The sequence below is a fragment of the Odocoileus virginianus genome, chromosome 30 (genome assembly GCF_023699985.2).
Source record: "Odocoileus virginianus isolate 20LAN1187 ecotype Illinois chromosome 30, Ovbor_1.2, whole genome shotgun sequence".
NCBI classification, from domain to species: Eukaryota; Metazoa; Chordata; class Mammalia; order Artiodactyla; family Cervidae; genus Odocoileus; species Odocoileus virginianus.
This window is the reverse complement of record NC_069703.1, coordinates 41,344,915-41,366,899: the sequence shown is the minus strand read 5'-3', so window position 1 is coordinate 41,366,899 and position 21,985 is coordinate 41,344,915. Positions and strand designations below refer to the sequence as shown.

The window sequence follows — 21,985 nt, the reverse complement described above, 5'->3', positions numbered from 1 at the left end:
ATCCAACCATCTCATCCTCTGTCGTCCCCTTCTCCCACCTTCACTCTTTCCCAGCATCAGGGTCTTTTCAAATGAGTCAGCTCCACGCATCAGGTGACCAAAGTTTCAGCGTCAGCATCAGTCCTTCCAATGAATATTGAGGACTGATTTCCTTTAGGATGGACTGCTCGGATCTCCTTGCGGTCCAAAGTATGGAAACCCTCATTTTGCAAATGAGGTCACACTCAGGAATACATCCAAGGTCACACAGCTGCGGAGTAGCAGAGCTCTGATCTCTAACTTCCAAGTCTTCTCTTCTTTTTCAGAAATAAAATTCTCACTTTTATCTTTTAAATAAAAATAACATTAAAAGTAATATCTCCTTAAATAATATAAACAATATGAGTGCTGATTTCCTCACTAAACCTGCCAAAACAGGATTTAGTGATTATTTAAATTTTTGCCAGTTTAATAGATGAAATATTATATTTCAAAGTTGCATTTTTTATTACTTATTCTTATTTTTATAGCTTTATTGAGATATATTTCATATACTATAAACTTTATCTTTTAATGCACACAAAGTTCAATGGTTTTTAGTGTATTCTCAGGGTTGTGCAACCACCATTACAGTCTAATTTTAAACTTTTGTCAATACCCCCCAAAGAAACCCATACCTACTATAAGTCCCCTCTCATCCCTACCCACCCCCCACTCATCAGTCCCAGGTTATCTTTTCTGTGTTTATTAGCCACTAGTGATTTCAGGTCTGTTTTGGATTACTCCTTTTCTTTATTTTCTTTTTTATTCTTTTTAAATTTTTTATTATTATTTTTTTCCATTTATTTTTATTAGTTGGAGGCTAATTACTTTACAATATTGTAGTGGTTTTTGCCATACATTGACATGAATCAGCCATGGATTTACATGCATTCCCCATCCGGATCCCCCCTCCCACCTCCCTCCCCACCCCATTCCTCTGGGTCTTCCCAGTGCACCTGAGCACTTGTCTCATGCATCCAACCTGGGCTGGTGATCTGTTTCACCCTTGATAATATACATGTTTCCATGCTGTTTTCTCAAAACATCCCACCCTCACCTTCTCCCACAGAGTCCGAAAGTCTTTTCTTTATTTTCTAAACTGAGGTATAGTTGATTTACAATGTTGTGTTACTTTCAGATATGCAGTACAGTGATTCAGTTTTATATATATATATATATATATATATATATATATATATATATTCTTTTTATATTCTTTTCCCCTATAAGTTACTACAAAATATTGAGTGTAGTTCTCTGTGCTATACAGTAGGTCCTTGTTGGTTATCTGTTTTATATACAATAATATCTACCTGTTAATCCCTAACTCCTAATTTATCCCTTCCCCAGTTCCCCTTTGGTAGCTGTAAGTTTGTTTTCCATGTCTGGATTGTGCTCTCTCTTTTTTCAAAATTCTCTTTTTTAATTGATTAGAGAATTTCAGTATTTATCTTGAAGATTAACCATTTGTCTACCACTAGTATTATACTTTAAAGCTATTTTCTCATTTATGCATTGATGGTGGCACTCTTACTATATAGACGTTTAAATTTCTAATTCTAAAGAGAATTATTGATTTTGATTCATTATAAACATTCTCCCTTTCTATTTAAAAACTTTCTCCCCTTATAATCTCTTCTGATTTTTTACAGAGTTGTGGTTTGCCTATGTTTTCGATTCATCTTGGGTTTAGTTTGAGTTATAATAGCTATATAAATACCTGGAGAAGGAAATATATATTGGAAATGATATAAATATATATCAAATACCTGGAGAAGGAAATCACAGCCCACTCCAGTATTCTTGTCTGGAGAATCCCATGGAAAGAGCCTGGCCGGTTACAGTGTATGGGGTTGCAAAGAGTGAGACACCACTGAACGACTAACCCTTTATCAAATACTGATTTTGAAAAATCGCTTTCATCAAATGCTCAAATTTCTATTTTCCGGACTGGACAGAACAACATCAGCTAACACTGAATCAATGCTTACAAAGTCGGCTTTGCATCTTTGGTTTATGTTAATATTCTGCTATGTCTTTCTTGAAGTTTATTAACAATTTTGAACAAGGGGTCCTGCACTTTCCGCTTGCGCTTGTTATTGCTGTTCAGTGGCTGAGTCCGACTCTCTGAGACTCCATGGATTGTAGCACATTAGCACTCTGTCCACTATCTCCCAGAGTTTGCTCCAATTGAGGCCCATGAAGTGGATGATGCTGTCCAACCATCTCGCCCTTTGCCGCTCTCTTCCCCTTTTGCTTTCAATCTTTCCTGGCATTAGGGTCTTTCCCAAACTCCCGCAAATTCTTTATCGGGCCTGTTTACCAGTCTCAGGCACTGTACTAAGCATTTCACATTATTAAATGGACCATATTATTCACTAATCCTTAGGGCAATGCTGTTAAGTAGCAATTTTCATTTTCCTCTGAATTTTTCAAATGGGGCAACGTAGGCAGTAAGATTAAATAATGCCAGAGCTGAAAGCTGCGGCAACGGAGTTTGAACCCAGCACCTCTCGGGCCAGAGTCTTGGAGTAAGCGTCCATTAGCCCTGGAGGCGAAGTTGGGAGGGCGCCGGGGTGGATGGCACCGCGGCTGAGGTCACTGCTCTGACCCCGCGCGCCCAGATCCTTGCGGTGCTGGGCCAAGATCCGCGCACCCTGGGCGCTCCAGTGCCTGCCCGCGGGACTCCGCCTTCTGTCCGCCGCGGCGACGCACGCTTGTCTTGCGGTAGGGAACTCGCGCGCGCAGCGGTTGTGTTGCCAGCGAGTTTCCCAAGTTCACACAGGCCCCGGGTTGGCATGGCAACCAGGCAACCTGTTCCAGAGCAGCCTGCCTTCTCCGCACATGCAGCTGCCACCGCCGGAGCCGGGGCCCGAGCCTATCCCATGATGCACCGCGCCAGCCCAGTCCCCAGTGGGCCGCCATGTTGTCGGAGTGAAAGGTAAGGGGGAGCGAGAGCGCCGGAGAGAGAAGATCGGGGGGCTGAAATCCATCTTCATCCTACCGCTCCGCCCGTGAGTATCCGCACCCCGCTAGCTCTAAACGCTGCTCCGGACCCCCAGCGAGCAGATTGTCCCTTTGTATTGGTGTTTGAGAGCAGTTGCGGGGGTGAGAAGGGCTTTGGAAAAGCCGCCGGGGCCCTGGCTGAGGCTTCTCACTCGCTGTTCCTCGTACATGTTTTGGAGTCAGCAGCAAGGCCCCTATTGTTATCAAAGGAGGGAGGGGGTGGGGAGCAGGGTCGAAGCGAGGAAAATGCCGGGGGTTTAGGCCCGGGCCCTGGGCAGAGATGTGCCTCTACATTTCTGCTTGGCCCCGTTGGGGCCCCCTGAAGATTGATGTTGCCATTCGGGTTGCTTTTTTGATGGGTTTGCGAAGCCCGAGTCTTGTGTGTGGCCATGAAGTGTAATTCTGTACCACCCTGGATTTCTTCGACTTCTTGAGCTTCCGTGGCTGCGCCGAAGCAGGAGGAACAATAAATCGCTTTAGAAGCAGCCGTGGCCCTTGTCTGCAGGCGAGATCCACCATGGGGGAACTTTGCGAGCCTTAAATGTGGAGAAGTAGGCGATCAGGAAGTTTCAGATCGCTTTTTAGGTTCCTGAGTACTTGTGGCCTTTTGTTTCCGTGAGAGCTTGTTTCTGGTGGGTTCTTCCTCTTTGAGCCTGTCTGTATTGGTGCGTGTCTGTCTTAACTCAAAGAGAGGTTCGTGCATCTGTAGTAGATAAACAGATACACAGTACTAGATAGTTTTAGTCCTCACGGACGTTCTTGGTAAACATAAATCGTTTCTTAATATTTGTCACTACCACTCCCACGTCTAGTGAGGAATACGCTCGCGTAACCCCCCCCCCCCCACTATATGCCCCCCTCCCCCACAACATTACCAGGAAAGGTTTTATCCTTCCCATAACTTGATAAATTGTTACTCTTCGTTGTCCAATTGAGAAAACACTGTTCTTAGTTGTCTGTAACAATTCGTTCACTTCCTACTCTGCCAGAGATTAAGAATGGGGTTTTATGAAGCTTTTTGGGGGTTCTATTTTTTAAAATCTGTTACTTCTGAAACCGTAGGTTTGTAGTTTTAGCGTTTTGTTTGTTTTATGAAAAACACATCCAAGACTCACCGAAACAGAGGTGGCTCCCAATGCAGTTTTAGTAAGCAAAATAAACATTTGACCCATTGCTAGTTTTAACTTTACAAAAAACACTCTTGGGGGCTCTTGATTCTTTATCTGGATTTTTGGGAAATACACACTGGATTTTGAACTCTTCCTTTTGCCTTAGCCCCAAATGGATTCGTTTTGTTCAAGGCCACGGCTTTTTGAAGTTGTGTTTGAAGTTTAGTTTGGGTTGAGATGAACTGCTTTAAAATAAATTTATGACCACAGAATTTTTTTTTCCCCAGTGTGGTAAAAATAAACACCTTTTAAACCACAAAGCATTTTGTAAATAAAAGGTGAGTGGTGGATAGATTAGATCATGTTCCTTTGTTTGAAATAAAACCTGTTAGTGATATTAAAAACAAGACTAAAGAAAAATAACAACTTTGGTGAAAACAGTTTGAAAACTATGGAAGAGTAACTAAAATTCAGAACTTTTTTTAGTTGCTTACAAATACTTTTTTAATGTATCATTTGGGGAAAAAAGTCACATTTCAAGTGCTTCACATAACTTTTTAGTGGGTTTGAGAGTTCTTTAAAAGGCATCAGCAATTTAAATGTTTTTGAATATTTAAGTGACTGATTTCTTAATTTTTATGCTGATAGTTTCCAAGATACTTCAAAATTACCCAAGACACTTGTTAATTGCTTAGGTATTTGCTAACTTTCAAAATGTCCCTTCTGCCAGGTTTTCTCTTGTTTGAGAAACTGCCTTGCCTCATTAGGTAAAGCAGGAAGTCTCAGGGCATACAGATAGCTTTACAAAAGCCAATTGTTTTGTTTGAACATTTTCATAGGAACTCTCCCGCTACCCCCATACCATTGCCTTTAGAGAATGAAGTTGTGGTCGGTGTATTTCAATGGTGAATACCTTTTTCATATGTAAGTTCTTCGTTAGATAAGTATTATGGCAAATCTTATTTCACAAAAGATTGTATTTGCTATTTTAGGAATCCTCTTAGGTACTGGAGCTCTATTGCTTTAACTGGTGGTGACTGAATTCCCAGGGCCTCAGTATGTGACTTTAAATTTACTAACTTTTATATGTATTATTTTGATTAAAAAGCATTTGTGAGTCATAAAGGAAGGATTTCTTCCATTTTCTAGATGAGGAAACAGGCTCAGGGAAGTTTAGTGGTAAAATTTTAGTTTTGGGACTCCTGGTTAGCTCTACAACACAGACTGTTAGACTGATAGTCCCTTGTGGAATAGAATGGGACTGGCTACTGTTGGTAATGAGAGGGCAGTGAGTTCTTTTGAAAATCAAAGAGAAAGGCATTAGGCTGGTTAGGACTGTGCTAGTACCGATGGTAAGCTGTGACTTTCTGATTTTCGTGTTTAAGCATGAACATGACTGTTGATGAAAGCAGAAACTGCAGTTTAGGAAGCTGGATTACTCCAGTTAAAGTTCTGATGGATTGGAATTGTTAACTGAAACTATGCATTTCCAAATTCGGCTTTGAAAAATATTAAAAATTCCGGTGTCTTTTAAAACATGAATTAGTTGCGAGAAGCAAATGCTTCTTTATCAGGATGTTTATTCTATAAAGAGAAATAATTTAAAAGATTTCTTATAAATCTTGTGAGTCTGTTTATGGATTGTCACAGTAAGGCTAAAGGGAGATATGGCATTTGTAATGGACTGTTAGGTTGATAGCCTTGAAATTAGCTTCTAGTGGCTGTGGACAGGTGTGTTCTAGTTGCTAACTGATAATTATTTTGAAGCACTTTTTTTTTTTAAGCACCTATAGGCTGACAATTTGTATGTTTTGTACAAATGTAAATTTTGATTTTAAGAAAACTTGAAAGTGGTGTTTTATAGTAACATTTTGGAGGTTTTTGGTTGATCCTTCTAGAGAAGAATAGCAGATGCAAGTGAGAGAAAGTAGCAAGGGCTTTATAGAAAGAACTAGTTTTGGATGTGTACAGATTTGGATTTGAATCCCTTTTCTACAGCTCAGTAGTTGAATGACCTTGGGCACTTCACATAACTTTTCCTCTATACGTTAGTGTTTTTATCTGTAAAACAGGAATGACTAGCAAATGTCTGCAGTATATTTGCCGTACAGTTATTATTGTTTTGAAGCATTTCTTTTTTTTCTTTCTTTTTTTTTACAGTGAGACTTTCTACACAGGGGGAGTGAATTTAGTTTGTCTCTGACTTTGTAGGAGTCAGAATTTTAGTAGAAAGATGATGTGATTATAGTTATAATTGTAAGTCATTGGTAAAAATTTAGAGTTTATCTTTCCCATGTACAGCAGCTGAAAAGTTTCAGGCTAAGAACATTCTGTTGCTGTCCTTACTTAGTCAGGGGGCCTTAGTTTTTTCAGAGAGTATCCTTCGAATACGTCGGACATTTTAAAGGATCCTTTCAAGCTTCGACACTGAGTCATTGCTAATTATATATGGGGTTTGGATTTTTGTTTGGTTTATTAGTATATGTCTGCTCCAGCTGTAAAGGGATATTTTGTAAAACTCTTATTCGTTTTAAAAGTATCTGCTACAATTGGCTTAAGGTGTAAATAAGTTAGAGGAGTTATTAAAGTCTAATTCCATACTGTTAACCTTTGGTACCAACATAAGTTTCCCTGAAGTTGCCATGTTGAGTCCTGATCTCAATTTCTTGTCAGTGCCTGTCACCTACTACAGTTATTTCCATACACACACACACACACACACACACACACAGCAACTTCAAAATAGAGGTTTCAATTTAGAAAGCTGTGTATATGTCATGAAACATTTAGCTGCTTGGTAGAAATTATTTTAGATGATAGATTGCAAAAGCCAGGGGGCTCCCATTTTTATCTTGGTGCATATATCAAGTTATGTTTAAGAAATGCAAATTGTAAACATTTGTAACCTGTTTGTCCTTAGGTGTTGGTGGAATGAGCGTTGCATGTGTCTTGAAGAGAAAAGCAGTGCTTTGGCAGGACTCTTTCAGCCCCCACCTGAAACATCACCCTCAAGAACCAGCTAATCCCAACATGCCTGTTGTTTTGACATCTGGAACAGGGTCGCAAGCGCAGCCACAACCAGCTGCAAATCAGGCTCTTGCAGCTGGGACACACTCCAGCCCTGTCCCAGGATCCATAGGAGTTGCAGGCCGTTCCCAGGACGACGCTATGGTGGACTACTTCTTTCAGAGGCAGCATGGTGAGCAGCTTGGGGGAGGAGGAAGTGGTGGAGGCGGCTATAATAATAGCAAACATCGATGGCCTACTGGGGATAACATTCATGCAGAACATCAGGTAAAAAAAGTTCACTATTTCAGTTTTGAAACTCTTTTTATAATCACTGTCCACTTAGGATGCCTGCTTTCAGTGAATGTCTTTAAAAAAGCCTAAATTGCTAATGATTTCATTTGGTCTAAACTAAGCAGTCACTTGTTTTAAAGGATGATTGTTGTTATGTTGTCACTGAGTCATTTATCGTTCTGGTGGTGCTAAAGAGCAAATGACCAATTCATTAGAAAAGAAAAAAAAGACTTAAACTTTAATGTGCACATTCCTTTTCTGAGTATACTTTTTAAACAAAGAATACTTTTTTCATTTTAACATAGAATCTTTTAAGATCTATTTGAGCTGTTTATAAGCTAAATACATATTTTAGAGCCGTTCCTGTTGGGTATTGGTGACTTTTGTGTTTAAAATGTTATAGTTGAAAGCAGAAGGAAGTTGATACAAAAAAATCAGCTGCTGAAGTGAAATTTGACATGGAACTGATTATATCTAATGTTTTGTGTTAGAAAGGAGTGGTTGCAGCTTTTAGGTTTTAACCATTTTTGTCCTCTTGTAAATGCTTGTTTCGTTTGGTGAATTTTAACGTGCTTGCTTTTACTAACCAAAACTATAGCTGGAATCACAGCATATTTTACTGAGAAGAGAGTTTAGCCTGACACTTGTTTCCTAACTTCTTGATAGTGATGAAAGGGTTAGAATGTTTTCATCTGGTTATTCTTTGGAACAGGGTATAGGTTGAATTTGCAAAAGTTTTATTTTGCCAATATCTGAGTACTGACTAGCAGAAAGAATTGACGTCTTTCATGACGGGTTCTCGTGCTTCTGTTCTTCAGAAATAAATTAGGCACAAGCACACTCAGTTATGCTTCCCCTTGACCTTTCCAGACAGCCGGTGTACCACAGTTCTTTACCATAGTAGAAATGAGGAGGTGGAATCTTGTTAGTTAACAAATTATTGAGCATGTTGTTCGCAGGTCTTTGGTTTAGTGGAACAGTCATCAGTATCAGTGCTACTTCATTAACATCTATTATGTGTAGGTAAGCAATACTCAGAAATATGAGGAAAAAAAATGAGGTGTAGGGGGCTTCTTCTTGGGCACTTAGTACATTTTTTGTTATGTATCTATTACTTAAGGTACTTTGTTTCCTGTTTGCTTAAATCTTGGAGGTGGAGATCAAATTTTATCATCTCAGTATCCCAGTTCCTAGTTCCTAGAATTTGGTATGTGATAGAGTTTCAGAAGAAGGTTATTGAATGCATGAACTCATAATCCTATGGCTTTAAAATAAAGCTGGGGGAAAAAGGACATTGTCACAAAGATAAGGACCTTGAGTGCCAGGCTAAGGTTTAATTCACTAGGCAGCAGGATTTTTAGTGTGTATGGAGTGGTTTTTATCCAGTAGTGTTTTGGGAAGGTTGAGTTGGCAATAAGAGATTGGAGTGGATAAGAGCTGACACTAGATTAGTACTCTGATAGCCCTGGTGTGAGCAGTGGAAAAGATGGGATAAGACTGAGAAATGCATAGAATTTGGTGATTGAATTTGAAAGTTTAGGTCCCTGGGAAAATGGAGTAATAGAGGAAAAGGAATATAGAGGGGAATCTGGTTTGGGGACAAGGTGATTAAGTTCCGTAGAACATGTGTTGAATTTGAGTTGTAGGTAGCTGTGTGTGTAGGGTGAAACCAAGGTAGGAGGTGGTTAATTTGGATGGTATCTGTCTAGGGAGCAAAGGTGGAATGCCTGTAATTTTTGCCTTTTTTGGTTAAACATTATTTAAAAATCATGACCATTGGTTTTTAAAGTATATATTATAATTTATATTATAGATCTGTAAAATCTTGTGTTGGCTTTCCTAACGATGGACTGATGGATAAAAACTGAAAGAAGAATCAAGGTGCTTGTTTTGTACTTTGCTAGGTGGTCAAGTCAAACTCTGGGTCAGCCCTTGGCAGAGCTTCAAGATCTAAAATCTGGCTGCGGGGGGGGCGGAGGGAGAAACTCTAGTTGTGCTGTGCTGTGAAGACATACTCTGGACTCTAGGGCTGAGCCCTATCATATGGAATCACATCTGACTTTCTGACCAGTTTTATCCAGGTCAGTTAGCAAATCGATGTTAATGTTAAATGGCAAAACCTGTTCCACACCTAGGGGGGCCTAAACCAATGACTCAACTTGGACTTGGCATTTATCACCCGCATTTCTGTTGGTCTGGGTACATGGTATGATGAGCAGCATTCGGGAACTGCATTAGGTGGTTGCTGTGTTGCAGTGGGGACCACCCACACATTACCTCTCCTGTAGTCATTAGAGTTATTATAACTTGGTGGTTTTGGTGTTGACTGAGTGAGGGAAGACCATAAAGTAAAGCAGTGAGTCTCAGAGCTTAGCTGTTCTGCTAGAAATACATGGCAGTAGATAGTGACCACTTGGACAAGAAGCAATGATAAGTGTAATATAATTGAAGAGTTGGGGTGTAGCTCTATTGTGGAGAATTGCTGCCCTCATGTCTGATCTGTCAGGTGGAACTGCAAAAAAAGTTGAGAATCTTATGTTTTAGGCACTGGACTAAATATTTCCTATATTTAATCCTCAGAACAATCTTGTGAAGGAGATAAAATCCTTTATTGAGAAGTGAGAAGCTGAAGCTTAGTTCCCAGGTAGACTCTGGTTTTGAAATCAGGTGTTTGTGATCCTAATGCCCATGCTTTTTCTGTATTTCTGCCTCCCTGGGAATATTTCTAGCCCTAGAACCTAAACCAAACCAGAGTAACACATTCTAAGATCAAAGAATTACTTGGCCATAATTTATTTGAATTTTCAGAGATAAATTTGATAACAAGGAGGTGAATACAAATAATGTTGGCTTCCCTCCCCACCCCCATCGGTAATGCCAAATTACTTTTTTTTTTTAACTACTTACATATGTGTATTCTATGTAGAAATTGTAGGAGTCTGTTGAGACAGAGTGACTCAATATAAAGTGATTCTGCTGCTAACACATTCTGCCATTCCAGTGGGTCATTACTGTTTGTGGGCCTGTTTCCCCTTCTTTTTTTTTTTTTTTTTTAAGACTTTTTGCGTAACGGAACAAAGTTTAAGATCAGATTGGCAGAATGCTTTCATCAGTGAGCTGGTGAAGTAAAGAATATCACAGGCTGTGATGCCAGTAAGCAGTATTGGAGGGAAGTGTCAGGTATTGGGCCAGGTTTTTTATTTTATATCCATTTCTCTTCTTATTACTCCCATTTATGAGCAGTCACTTTTTTATACTTAATTTTTTTTTAACCTTTGAAATTAGGATTTTTTTGCCTTATATAGAAATTCTCTTAGTGTCTGGGTTCCATCTTTTTTTTCTTTTTTTTTTGGCCATGCCACTTGGCATGTGGGATCTTGGTTCCCTGACCAGGGATCAAACCTGTCCCCTGCAGTGGAACCACAGAGTCCTAACCACTGGACCGCCAGGGAATTCCCCTGAATTCCATCTTTTAATAATGCCCTCTTTAACTTGTGTCTGAATACATGTGACTTTTCAAAAAAATGTTTAAGTTTTGTTTTCTAACTGAAACTTATTAGCATGTCGCCCCTTTAAATAAAAGTTTAAAAACTTACAGCTTGAGAACTTGCGTTAAGGTAGTATGGTGTACTTTAAAAATCTTGCAAGCTGAGATATTTAAAATTAAATTTAGGAACTATAATATTTTGAGGTGAAGAATGGTATTCATATTCAGATTTGTTTATATGTTTATTTTAAAAAGTTGTAGTGTGCAAACTCTTTATGTTTTTTCTGTATTTGTCTTTTTTACCTTAAGAATGTAAACAGTAAATATCACTTGTTTTTTTGACATTTATTTCTGATTTTTTAATTTTGGCTGCACTGGATCTTCCTTGTGGTGCATGAGCTCAGTTGCCCTACAGTATGTGGGATGGCAGTTCACCGAACTGGTATCAAACTCGCCTTCCCCTCATTGCAGGGCAGATTCTTAACCACTGGACCACCAGGGAAGTCCCGAGTATCCCTTGTTTTAATACATAATATTATTGTACTTGGTATAATTAGAAACTTCAGAGCCCTCATTTTTGGGTCTGATTGAGGTCTTTGGGAGGGGAGTGAGGGAAAGAAGTACCATGAAATTTTTTTTTTCTTTTTTGACCTGTAAAATTTACTCATAGTAAACAAGACAGTAGATATGGGTCAAGATATTATAAAATACTAAAGAGAATTCCCTGATGGTCCAGTGGTTAGGACTTGGCACTTTCAGTGTCAGGGGTCAAGGTTCAATTCTTGGTTGGGGAAACTAAGATTCTGCAAGCTGCCTGGGCATTGCCAACAAAACAAAAAAATCCCATGAAAACACATCTCACTAAGTAAATAATACTATTTAAAAATGTTGCCTACAAAAATTTGCATACTTATTTTAATAACAAGTTTTATAACTAGATCTTTCTTTCCTGAATAGTATTAAAGATTTCATCATTCAAAGCCCAGCCTCAAGTCTTTGACTTTTTGTAATTGTTTTATTCTCTCATTGTGAAATCTGTTTTCTGTGTAAACTGTTGTGAGATAAAGTGGGTGATGAAATAGGGAAAAAATTTTTAAGGTTGATCACTTGAACTGTGGCCTCTGTACTGGATTTTAAGGGGGCAGAGATAGGTAGAAAGCTCTGCTTTTTGAGAAAGGAAATTTAGAGGACAACTCAAGTTTTCTTGCTTTTGTTAGTAGTCTTTTGGCACTGGGATGTGTCAGTATCCACCCACAGTAGGTTGGCAGCCGTGGGAGATAATTCTAGACAGCCAAACAGCAGTCAGTGGCTGAATCTTGTGGGAGATAATTCCCAGGCAGAATTCAGTGGATAAATCTTCTTGTTGACTCTGTACTAACTCCCCCCACTCTTTTTTTCACTTGGTATTGCCATTTTCTAGTTGTATCCTTACATCTACCCCATTAATCTCCAGTGGCTGTGAGTTAATTCTTACACTATATAATTAATAAATACTATGTTAAATTGGGAGGGAGCCCAAGTATTCTCATACTGGGAGTCTCCTCATTACCTGCATATCCTTTTATGTTGTCCCTGCTCTTGGACTTCGTTAGACCATGTGTCTCTTGTCTTTCTGGGTAGATGGTTTAGATGCCTCAGCATTTGGGCCAGTGGCACTTAGTTAACATGCGTTAAAGTTGCTCTCATGTTTTTCAGTGTTTTCTCTTTCACTTGTACTCTTAGAGCCTTTTTCATTGTATTTGGAGTTCACAGAGACTTAAAATATTTTATATTTAGTTGAAAGGATCATCAGCGGGCTTTCTTTGACTGTAACTTCAAGAATTATTTTCCAGTGTATAAAAAGTATACATTCAGATTCCCTTCTCTAATGCCGTGTGGTACTTGATTGTATGTGCCTCCTAGGTGGCACCTTGTAGAAGTTTGTATCTTTGTTTTGTTTCAGAAGGTTTTTGTTGTGGAATCAGGGGGAAAAAATACAATAGGTGGTAATGAGACTTTGTTCAGTTGCTTAGTGGCGTCTGACTCTTTGTAACCCCATGGACTGCAGCACGCCAGGCCTCTGTCCTTCACTATCTCCTGGAATTTGCTCAAACTCATGTTCATTGAGCCAATGATGCTGTCCGACCATCTCATCCTCTGTCCTCCCCTTCTCCTGCCTTCAGTCTTTCCCAGCATCAGGGTCTTTTCCAATGATTCAGCTCTTCGAATCAGGTGGCCAAAGTATTGGAGCTTTACTTTCAGCACCAGTCCTTCCAGTGAATATTCAGGGTTGATTTCCTTTAAGATTGGCTGGTTTGATCTCCTTGCAGTCCAGGGGACTCTCAAGAGTCTTCCCTAGCACCATCTTGAAAGCATCAGTTAGTTGGCACTCAGCCTTCTTTATGGTCCAACTCTTATATCTGTACTTGACTAGGTATATGAGATGTAGCAGTGGGAAAATAGGGTTATGTTAAGAAGATGAAGGAGGTAAATGTAGAATTTAGAAATACACAACAGAGTGGTGGCTTGTAGAATTTGCTCTGAGTGCTCTAGTGGCCAAAGAAAAGAGGGAAATGGGATGAATCAGGAGATTCTTAGTAAGAGAAAAACATAGTTACTTAGGAAGAGCTGTATTTCAGATTTCAGTTTGGTTGTGGTTGAAGTGCTTTGTAAACCATGAAATGATATAATAATGATATTGTTTTTCATTGCACCTCTCTATATTTGGAGAAGATACACACATCTTTTGTGCCTTATCCATTTTCTCTCGGGAAACAGCTTTTGCTTAATACTTTGTATATAGGCTGAGCTTGAGTACAGAATTATGCTTCTGGTATTTTGCAAAGAATACTTAAATTCTAGCTCTTGCTTAGAATCTATTCACTTTTGAGAAATGGCTTAACACTCATAGAGGAACATAGGACAATGCCAGTAAAGTAAGTGCTGAGGATAGAGTAAGAGGTTTGGGTTTTTTTTTTTGCCACTTTATTTTTTTAATTGAAGGATATTTGCTTTACAGAAATAAATTTTGTGGTTTTCTGTCATACATCAACAAGCATCAGTGATAGGTACACCCATGTTCCCTCCCTCCCAGGGTAAGAGTTTTTGTTGTTGTTGAGGGATTTCTGACCCCTTCTTTCCTAATTTTCACGTTCACTTTCTGTATCTTCTAGATGTAGGTAAAGAGCTGTAAATGGGAGTGTGGTTTCAGCTTAGTAGAATGCCTCTACCTTTTTGCTCCCTACTGTGAATATTGTGAGAAGTGGTGGTCAGTGATTGGCAACAGGTTGGGTGAATTTAATATTTGGGAATTTGATTGAAGAACTTAGGCTGAAGGGTATACATTGCATTGGTGATAAAACCTGAAGTTGAAGAGGAATGTTCATATTTTTTTCTGTAATATTTTTTGAGAATTGTTTTTCAGTTGCCATATTAATAATTTCAGAAGATTCAGCATATGCAAATTTGTTTTTTTTTTTTTTTTCTTGTTCAGTAAGTGTTCTTTTATGATTAAAATATCTTAGTGTTTTTGAATTTGGGGGCCCTAACAGTTTTTTGTAATTGCTTTATTGGTATATAATTCATCCATTTAAACTGTGCAATTCAGTCATTTTTAGTATATTCACAAGAGTTGTGCAGCCATCACCACAGTCAGTTTTAGAACATTTTCATTATCCCTCACAGTCTGTACCAGTAGCAGTCACTCAAGCCTTAAGCACCCACCAGTCTACTTTCTGTGTCTATGCATTTGTCTCTTCTGGACATTTCATATAGTAAATGGAGTCATCCGGTATGTAGTCCTTTGTGACTGGCTTAGCGTAATTTAGCACTTAACATAATTTTTAGGTGATTTTTTTTTTTTCTCAAATTTTTCTGTGGCTGCTCTGTGTGGCACTCAGGATCTTAGTTCCCTGACCAAGGTTCGAACCTGTGCCCCTTGCATTGGGAGTGCAGAGCCTTAACCACTGGACTGCCAGCATAATGTTTTAAAGGTTCATCTATCTTGTAGCATGGATCAGTACCTCATTCCTTTTTATTGCTGAATAATAGTCTGTTATATAATAGATATATGCCAAATTTTGTTCATCCATTTATTAGTTGACAGACCTTTGGGTTTCCACGTTTTGGCTATTAGGAACAGTCCTGCTTGTAATATTCATGTACAAGTTTCTGTCGATATATGCTTTCAGTTCTTTTGGGTACCTAATAATTTTTAAAGGTACATAAGTCTAATATACAGACAAAAGTAATGAAAGTGTCTTCACTGATGCCAGTGCTTTTTAGAAATAGAGTTTGGAGGTTAGTTTATCTACAACTTTATACCATGAATTTGGAATTTTTCCAAGTGAAAAGTTTTACTGGAGTTAACGACAACTTTCTTCTTTATCTGTAAAGAAAGTATTTTCAGGTTAACAGCGTAAATAAACTTGTTTATAACCCTGGGAAGCGGAATGCATAAATTAGAAAGAGCAGGTGTTTTTAGGGAGCTCTGCTCTCTAGATGTCATTAATATACAGTTAATTGATCTGCTAATGACAAATAATTTTTCTTTATTAAAGTTACCCTAAGGTCTTTTAATAAGGGAATGGCTCATTAATGTAATTCTGGTTGTTGTATGTGTTTAAAAGCACTGTATCTGTTGTTAATTAAAAAAAATGTTCTTTATAATTTGCTAAGAATTTATTGATTCAGACTGTTCCGTTTTTCACAATTGGACACATTAGGAAGATACTGCTTATACAGGTCAGAAGCCTTATAGTGAAGTACAAAACAGTGAAATTAATATATCGTTCTTTCTCCAGAGAATGAAGGGGAGGAAGGAAGGGAGGAAGGAATTGTTGGCATCTGTACTGAAATGAGTGTTAAGATGGGGCTGTTGGGTGTTTGGGTGACAAAAACAAATCAGGTGAGAATAATTTTATGGTAGATATGGTTCCTTCACGTACTAACTTATTATCTAGAAAATAGACCTTAAGTTGTATATATCCATTAAGAGTGACATACATGGAAAAAGGACTGGGAGGAAATATGGGAAAATACTAATTTTATTTATGTGGGTGGGGAGATTATAGGTAATTTGGTTTTGTCTTGTACGTTTTTAATTTTCACAAAATTTCAAACTGATTTTTTTTGTTTTGGCCTTGCTTTGTGGATCGTAGGATCTTAGTTACCCAACCAAGGATTGAACCTAGGCCCACAGCTGTAAAAGTGCCTAGTCCTAACCACTGGGCTGCCAGGGAACTTAGACCCTGAAATTTTTATATGTTAAAAAGAGAAAAAGGACAAATTTCAAACCTTTTGTTAAGAGTTTGGTTTACCATACTGACTGAAAGCCGAATTGGTGAATTGATACATTTCCAGTGGAATTTTGGTGTTGGAAAAGATCTTAGAAACCATTTAACTTTTTTTCCCTCATCAGTGCAGTGGTTTCCTTTGCATTAATTATCTCTGTTTTAATTAAAAAGAATGTTAGTGAGTGTGTTGTGCTGAGGTTGTTAGGATAGATTGAGTGTATCCAGTGAGATTTAGAGGTATTTTTATTTTGGTATTTAGTACCTTTCTGTACCTATAAGTTTTATTGACATGTCTGCATATGCTGTGTGCCAGAACCATTCTAATCTTTTAACATATGATGTGTAGACCCTGTAAATCTGTATCTTTTTTTATTATTTCTGTTTTATGGATGAGGAAATTCAGGGTCAGAAAAATGAGATGCGATTTTTTTAAGGTCTCATAGAAGACATATTTAAGGTGATTAGCTTGTGCTCTTTCCACTAGATCAATCTGTTTGGAGACTCTACTGTTGTGCATCATGGATTGAGTAGTCAGCTTATATCCATCTCTCTCACACACACACATGCGCACATGCCTTTTTTACACATTTTCACACATTTTAAGCCCTACTTGTTGCTCACATAATTTAGGGACACCAGTACATATTTAGTTTGCATGTTTAATTATAGGAGCCCAGTACTTGATGCATAATAGGTGCTCAGTGGGCTTCTCTGATAGCTCTGTTGGTAAAGAATCCGCCTGCAATGCAGGAGACCCCAGTTTGATTCCTGGGTCTGGAAGATCCCCTGAGAAGGGATAGGTTACCCACTGCAGTATTCTTGGGCTTCCCTTGTGGTTAGCTGGTAAAGAATCTGCCTGCAGCGTGGGAGACCTGGGTTTCATCCCTGGGTTGGGAAGATCCCCTGGAGAAGGGAAAGGTTACACACTCCAGTATTCTGGCCCGGAGAATTCCATGGACTATGCAGTCCATGGGGTCGCAGAGAGTCAGATGGGACTGTGCGACTTTCACGTTCACTTTTCACTTCAGAGGCTCAGTGAATGGCCTGTTCAAACAGGTGACATTCAAAACTGAACTCAAGTGATTTCATTCCCTGTATCTTGTTTCTGTGTATGGTATCTCTGTTACAGGCAACCCAAGAACCTTAGATTCTTGCCTCCTGCCTCAGACAATTCCAAGGTTATATTCACATTGCTGTGTTTGATCTGCTCATATTTCTTGCCTGAACATATAATAATAGTCTTCTAACTGGTTTTCTGTACCCTTCTCCCCTTTTTCTTCCTTCTGGCTATTTTCTTTGCTGCTGCCAAATTGTTATTTCTGAAGACACAAATCTGCTTTTGTCTCTTCCTTGCCAGGACTTCCCAGGTGGTGCTAGTGGTAAGGAACCCATTTGCTAATGTAGGAGACTTGGAGTTGATCCCTGGGTTGGAAAGATACCCTGGAGGAGGGCATGGCAACCCACTCCAGTGTTCTTGCCTTGAGAATCCTGTGGACAGAGGAGCCTGGCGGGCTACAGTCCATGGGGTGGCAAAGAGTCAGACATGATTGAAGTGACTCAGCAGGCATGCATGCTTCCTTACCTAAATTTTGTTTTTGGCTTTTCCAGTTGCTTTTAGGCTAATTAACTTTCAAGCTTCTCAGGATAGCACAGTGTACACTCTTTGTGTTTTGAGCTAATTTACCTCTCCAGGCTTTATTGGCACTCCAGCTTTACTGAAGTACTATAACTTTCTGAACATACATGCTATTTTTATATATATATTTGTGCAATTGCTCAACATAGTTGTGCTATTTTTATTGATGTGGTTTTCTCTGCTTGGAATCCCCTTCCTTCCTCATCCACCTAGACACTTGTCTCATCTTCAACTAAAGTATTTTTATCTCTGATAAGCCTTCCTCTTATCTCTTTCCTTATAGGTTGTGTCCCCTTTTGGTGCTGTCGTCATTTGGTACACGTCTTACTAAAGCATTCAGCTCCAAATATTCAATTGGAGTTGAATATTTACTTTTTCCTTCACCATTGGGTGCTAGTAATCCGTTTCAGAACAGAGGCTTGGGCTTAAGTCCAAACCCACTGAATCAAAATATCCAGTGATGAGATGAAGTTTATATATTTTTAAAAAAGCACTCCCTGGTTATCTTTATGTACAGCTTGGTTAGGAACCGCTGTGATGGTTCTTCTTGAAGAATCTTTCAGCCTTATATCTCCAGCCCCTGGCAAATAGCATGTATCTCATAAATGTTGAGTAAATACATTATGTCATCAGGGCTTATTGAAGAGACTTAGACTGACGAGAGTTTTATTTTGAAGAGTATTATGATGCCATTTTGAATTGATAAGGTGTAACAGAATGTAGGGTCTTGAATACTTGAGAGGGTTTTTGGCATGAAGCTAAGGAGTCAGTAAGCATTTATTGCAGAGTTGCATTAAAGAGCTCTTAAAGTAATTCCTATCAACTCTGGTTTTATGCTTTTTGGGGAGGAGTGGAGGGGGGTTTTTAAAACCACATCAGAGCTAGGCAAACAGGAGGCTGTAGAAACAAGTTTTACTTTGCTTAATTTGTTAAACACTGAAACTTTTTGTTCACAGTCAACATCACATATTGGGAAATGGTACCATACTGTTTCAACCTAGTACATTTTCAAAGTTATTATCTGTTATTGTTTAAGGATAGTATCTTTATGAAGATAGAATGAAGGTTGTAATTTATCCCTGTATTGTCAGTGGTTCAACATTTTCTGTTGTTATTTAGTTGCTAAGTCATGTCCAATTCTTTTACGACTCCATAGACTATAACTGTAGCTCTGCCAGGGTCCTCTGTCCATAGGATTTCTTAGGCAAGAACACTGGAGTGGGTTGCCATTTTCTTCTCAAGGGAGTCAGGTTGGAACCTGTATCTCCTGCATTGGCAGGTAGATTCTTTTCCACTGAGCCACCAGGGAAGCTAGTGACTCATTTTTCTTGTTTGAAGCTTTTTAAGTTGCTGTTTGGGTTTTTAAGGTTTCTATTGGCAAATTAAGTATAAAGTGCAGTGTGAATATTAAATTGCGAATTATTTTTTTATGTTTTGGGTTTAGATTTTGTTCCAAAGTAGAATAGCTTTATTGAGATATAATTCACATACCATACAGTTCACCCATTTAAAATGTAGTAATCAGTGGTTTTCAGTATATTCAGAGTTGTACAACCGTCACTACATTCAAAGTGAATGTTTTCATCACCCACAAAAGAAAACCTGTGCCTTTATTACCAGTCACTTACCACCTTCCTCACCCACATACCTAGGCAGTCACTAATCTACTTTGTCTAAAATGAAAACTTTTTTGATAGTACATGTTTGTTTTAAAAAATGTCAATCTGTTTTTCAGAGTTAACTACTTTTAACAATTTGGTTATTTCCTTCCAAACTTTTTCTGCACATATATAAACAGATATGTGGATGCATTGTAGTTTTAAACCAAATGGGATTAGTTGCACTCTCTAAATATATTATATTCTTTTGTGTGTCCAGGCACGCACACACTGCATGATAGTCTTTTTCCCCTTTAATACATTTGTAGTCATCCTTTCAGGTCAGTAAATACCTCTACTTCTTTTTTAAGGGTCCCAAAGAGTCAAGACACGACTGTGCTCAAGAATACCGTAGTGGGTTGCCATTTCCTTCTCTAGGGTATCTTCTTGGCCCAGGGATTGAACCCCTGTCTCTTGTATCTCCTGAATTGGCAGGTGGATTCTTTACTTCTGTGTGTATTGAAGTACAGTAATTTGACTGTTTTATCCCAGTTTCGATTTTAGGTTGTTTTTAAACTTTTGACATTCTAAATAATGCTATAGTAAACAATACTGCAGTTATATTTTTGTATTCCAGAGTCACTTCTTTAGAGTATATTCAGAGATGGGAAAGTAACAGATCAAACAGAAGAATGCATTTAATATTTTGATACATATTTCTACATTGTTTTCCAGATAGACTGTAGCAGTTTAAAATTTAGTGAACACCTATGAGTCTTTGTCCACTTTCTTTTGGCAGTAATCTCTTAAATTTATAAAAGCTGTTTTTATGTCTTTTAACTGTGTTTTGGGACTTCCTTGGTGGCTCGGACAGAAAAAAATCTGCCTGCCGTGCAGACCTGGGTTCCATCCCTGGGTTGGGAAGGTCTCCTGGAGAAGGAAATGGCAACTCATTCCGGTATTCTCTCCTGTAGAATTCCACGGACAGGGGAGCCTGGTGGGCTACAGTCCATGGGGTTGCAAAGAATAGGATATGACTGAGCGACTAACACTTAACTGAGTTTATTGTCCTTTATGATTTCATTATCTGTATGCTCTTAGATCATCTCTCACCTATTCTCCTGTGTTTCTTGTAATATTTTAGTAGTTTAGTTTTATATTGTCATCTTTAATTAATCTGGAGTTTCTGTGCATTGTGTAGGCAGGAATTAGTGATGTAATTTTACTTTCCTCAAATTGTTAATTACTAATTCTAGCACTATTTATTGCTTTGAAAGACCTCCTTTATAATAAATTCTCTTCCCATATATGCATCTGTTTTGATTCATTTGTTTTATTGATTATGTTTATTCTTACTGTAGGGCTAGTTTTTATTTTTTTAAAAAATAATCTTTATTGAGGTATAACTGACATAAAATGCACACATTTAAAATGTATAATTTGTTAAGTTTTGAAATGTCAAAGTATTCAGCTGTGAAACCTTCACGACAATTAAGATAATGACTGTTCCCATCTTCTCCAAAAGTTTTGTTGGCCCCTTGTAGTTCATCTCAGCAGCAACCAATGATCTGCTTTTTGCTTAAGTCTAGGCATCTATTTGTTGTATTTTAGTGGCATTTGGAATGATATTAAAGCAATTTTTGTTATTTCTAGAATCACCCTCATATCCCATCCCCCAGAGTTTTGACTTGCAGTTCCATTTGCTTGAGTGCTTCTGTTTCTGATGTCTGTGAAAGTTGCTACTATACCTTCTTCGAGTCCTTTGTTTAAGTTACCTTCTCAGTGAAGCTTTTTGTGAACATTATTTAAATTGTAACTGTCTCCCCTGCTTTCATTTTCTCAATAGCCTTAATCCCCCATTTTGTAATTTGTTATCCCTACTTTTCAAAATGTTTACAGTGAGGATTTACTGTTTTTATAGTTCAAAATTTCCTAAAAGCTGTCATTTTTAGTATAGGAAACAAAACACATGTTCTGATTTTTTAAAATCCCATTTCAAATGTTACTCTAAGGCACCCACAGTCTCCCAAGTTTTAAACCTAATAAATTTGTTACACCTTAAGTCCCTCTCAACTCTGAGAGGAAAAACTTCCATGGTTCATGATCTCACAGTAATGCAAATTACAGGGTAAGAAACTACAGGTAGTAGTTGTTGTGAAAAAGGAGCAGATGAAGGTTTACTCTTTTTATAACATTAGGAAGAGTTCTGTAAACAAACGAACCATATAAAATACATACCAGTGTATGTATTAAAAAGATTATTAAGTTTTGTCTCCTCATTTATATTCTGTCTCTTGGCTAAGAATCACTGATATTTTCATTAGTATATCTTACTTTTTTTTTTTTTATCCAGAGGAGGTAGAAGTCTATTAAAATATTTTCTCCCACAGACACAGTTTTGGATTTATGTATTATGTTTTCCCTTAGGATCGTGAAGTCCAGAATGAGCTGTTAGATGTGCCTGGTAGCTGCCCTCTTTAATTATGTTGCTGTGATGTATTTGGATAGACTTACTCATTGAGAATTCCTGTTCCCTTCCATGCTACGAACAATAG

General features: G+C 38.2%; 1 protein-coding gene across 15 annotated transcripts in view; it reads left to right on the top strand.

The window, feature by feature from the left end:
* Positions 1–2,927: 2,927 nt before the first annotated feature.
* PUM1 (pumilio RNA binding family member 1) overlaps positions 2,928–21,985 on the top strand; it is a 122,038-nt gene continuing 102,980 nt past the window's right edge. For 13 of the 15 annotated variants that reach the window (XM_070459070.1, XM_070459069.1, XM_020882798.2 and 10 more), the window contains exons 1-2: positions 2,928–3,035; positions 7,057–7,430. In XM_070459070.1, coding sequence (XP_070315171.1) covers positions 7,068–7,430 — 363 coding nt within the window. In that variant the 5' untranslated portion in view covers positions 2,928–3,035; positions 7,057–7,067. Of the gene's footprint in view, positions 3,036–7,056; positions 7,431–21,985 lie in introns of those variants that run through there. The other 2 variants (XM_070459068.1, XM_020882799.2) reach the window with 1 other exon arrangement.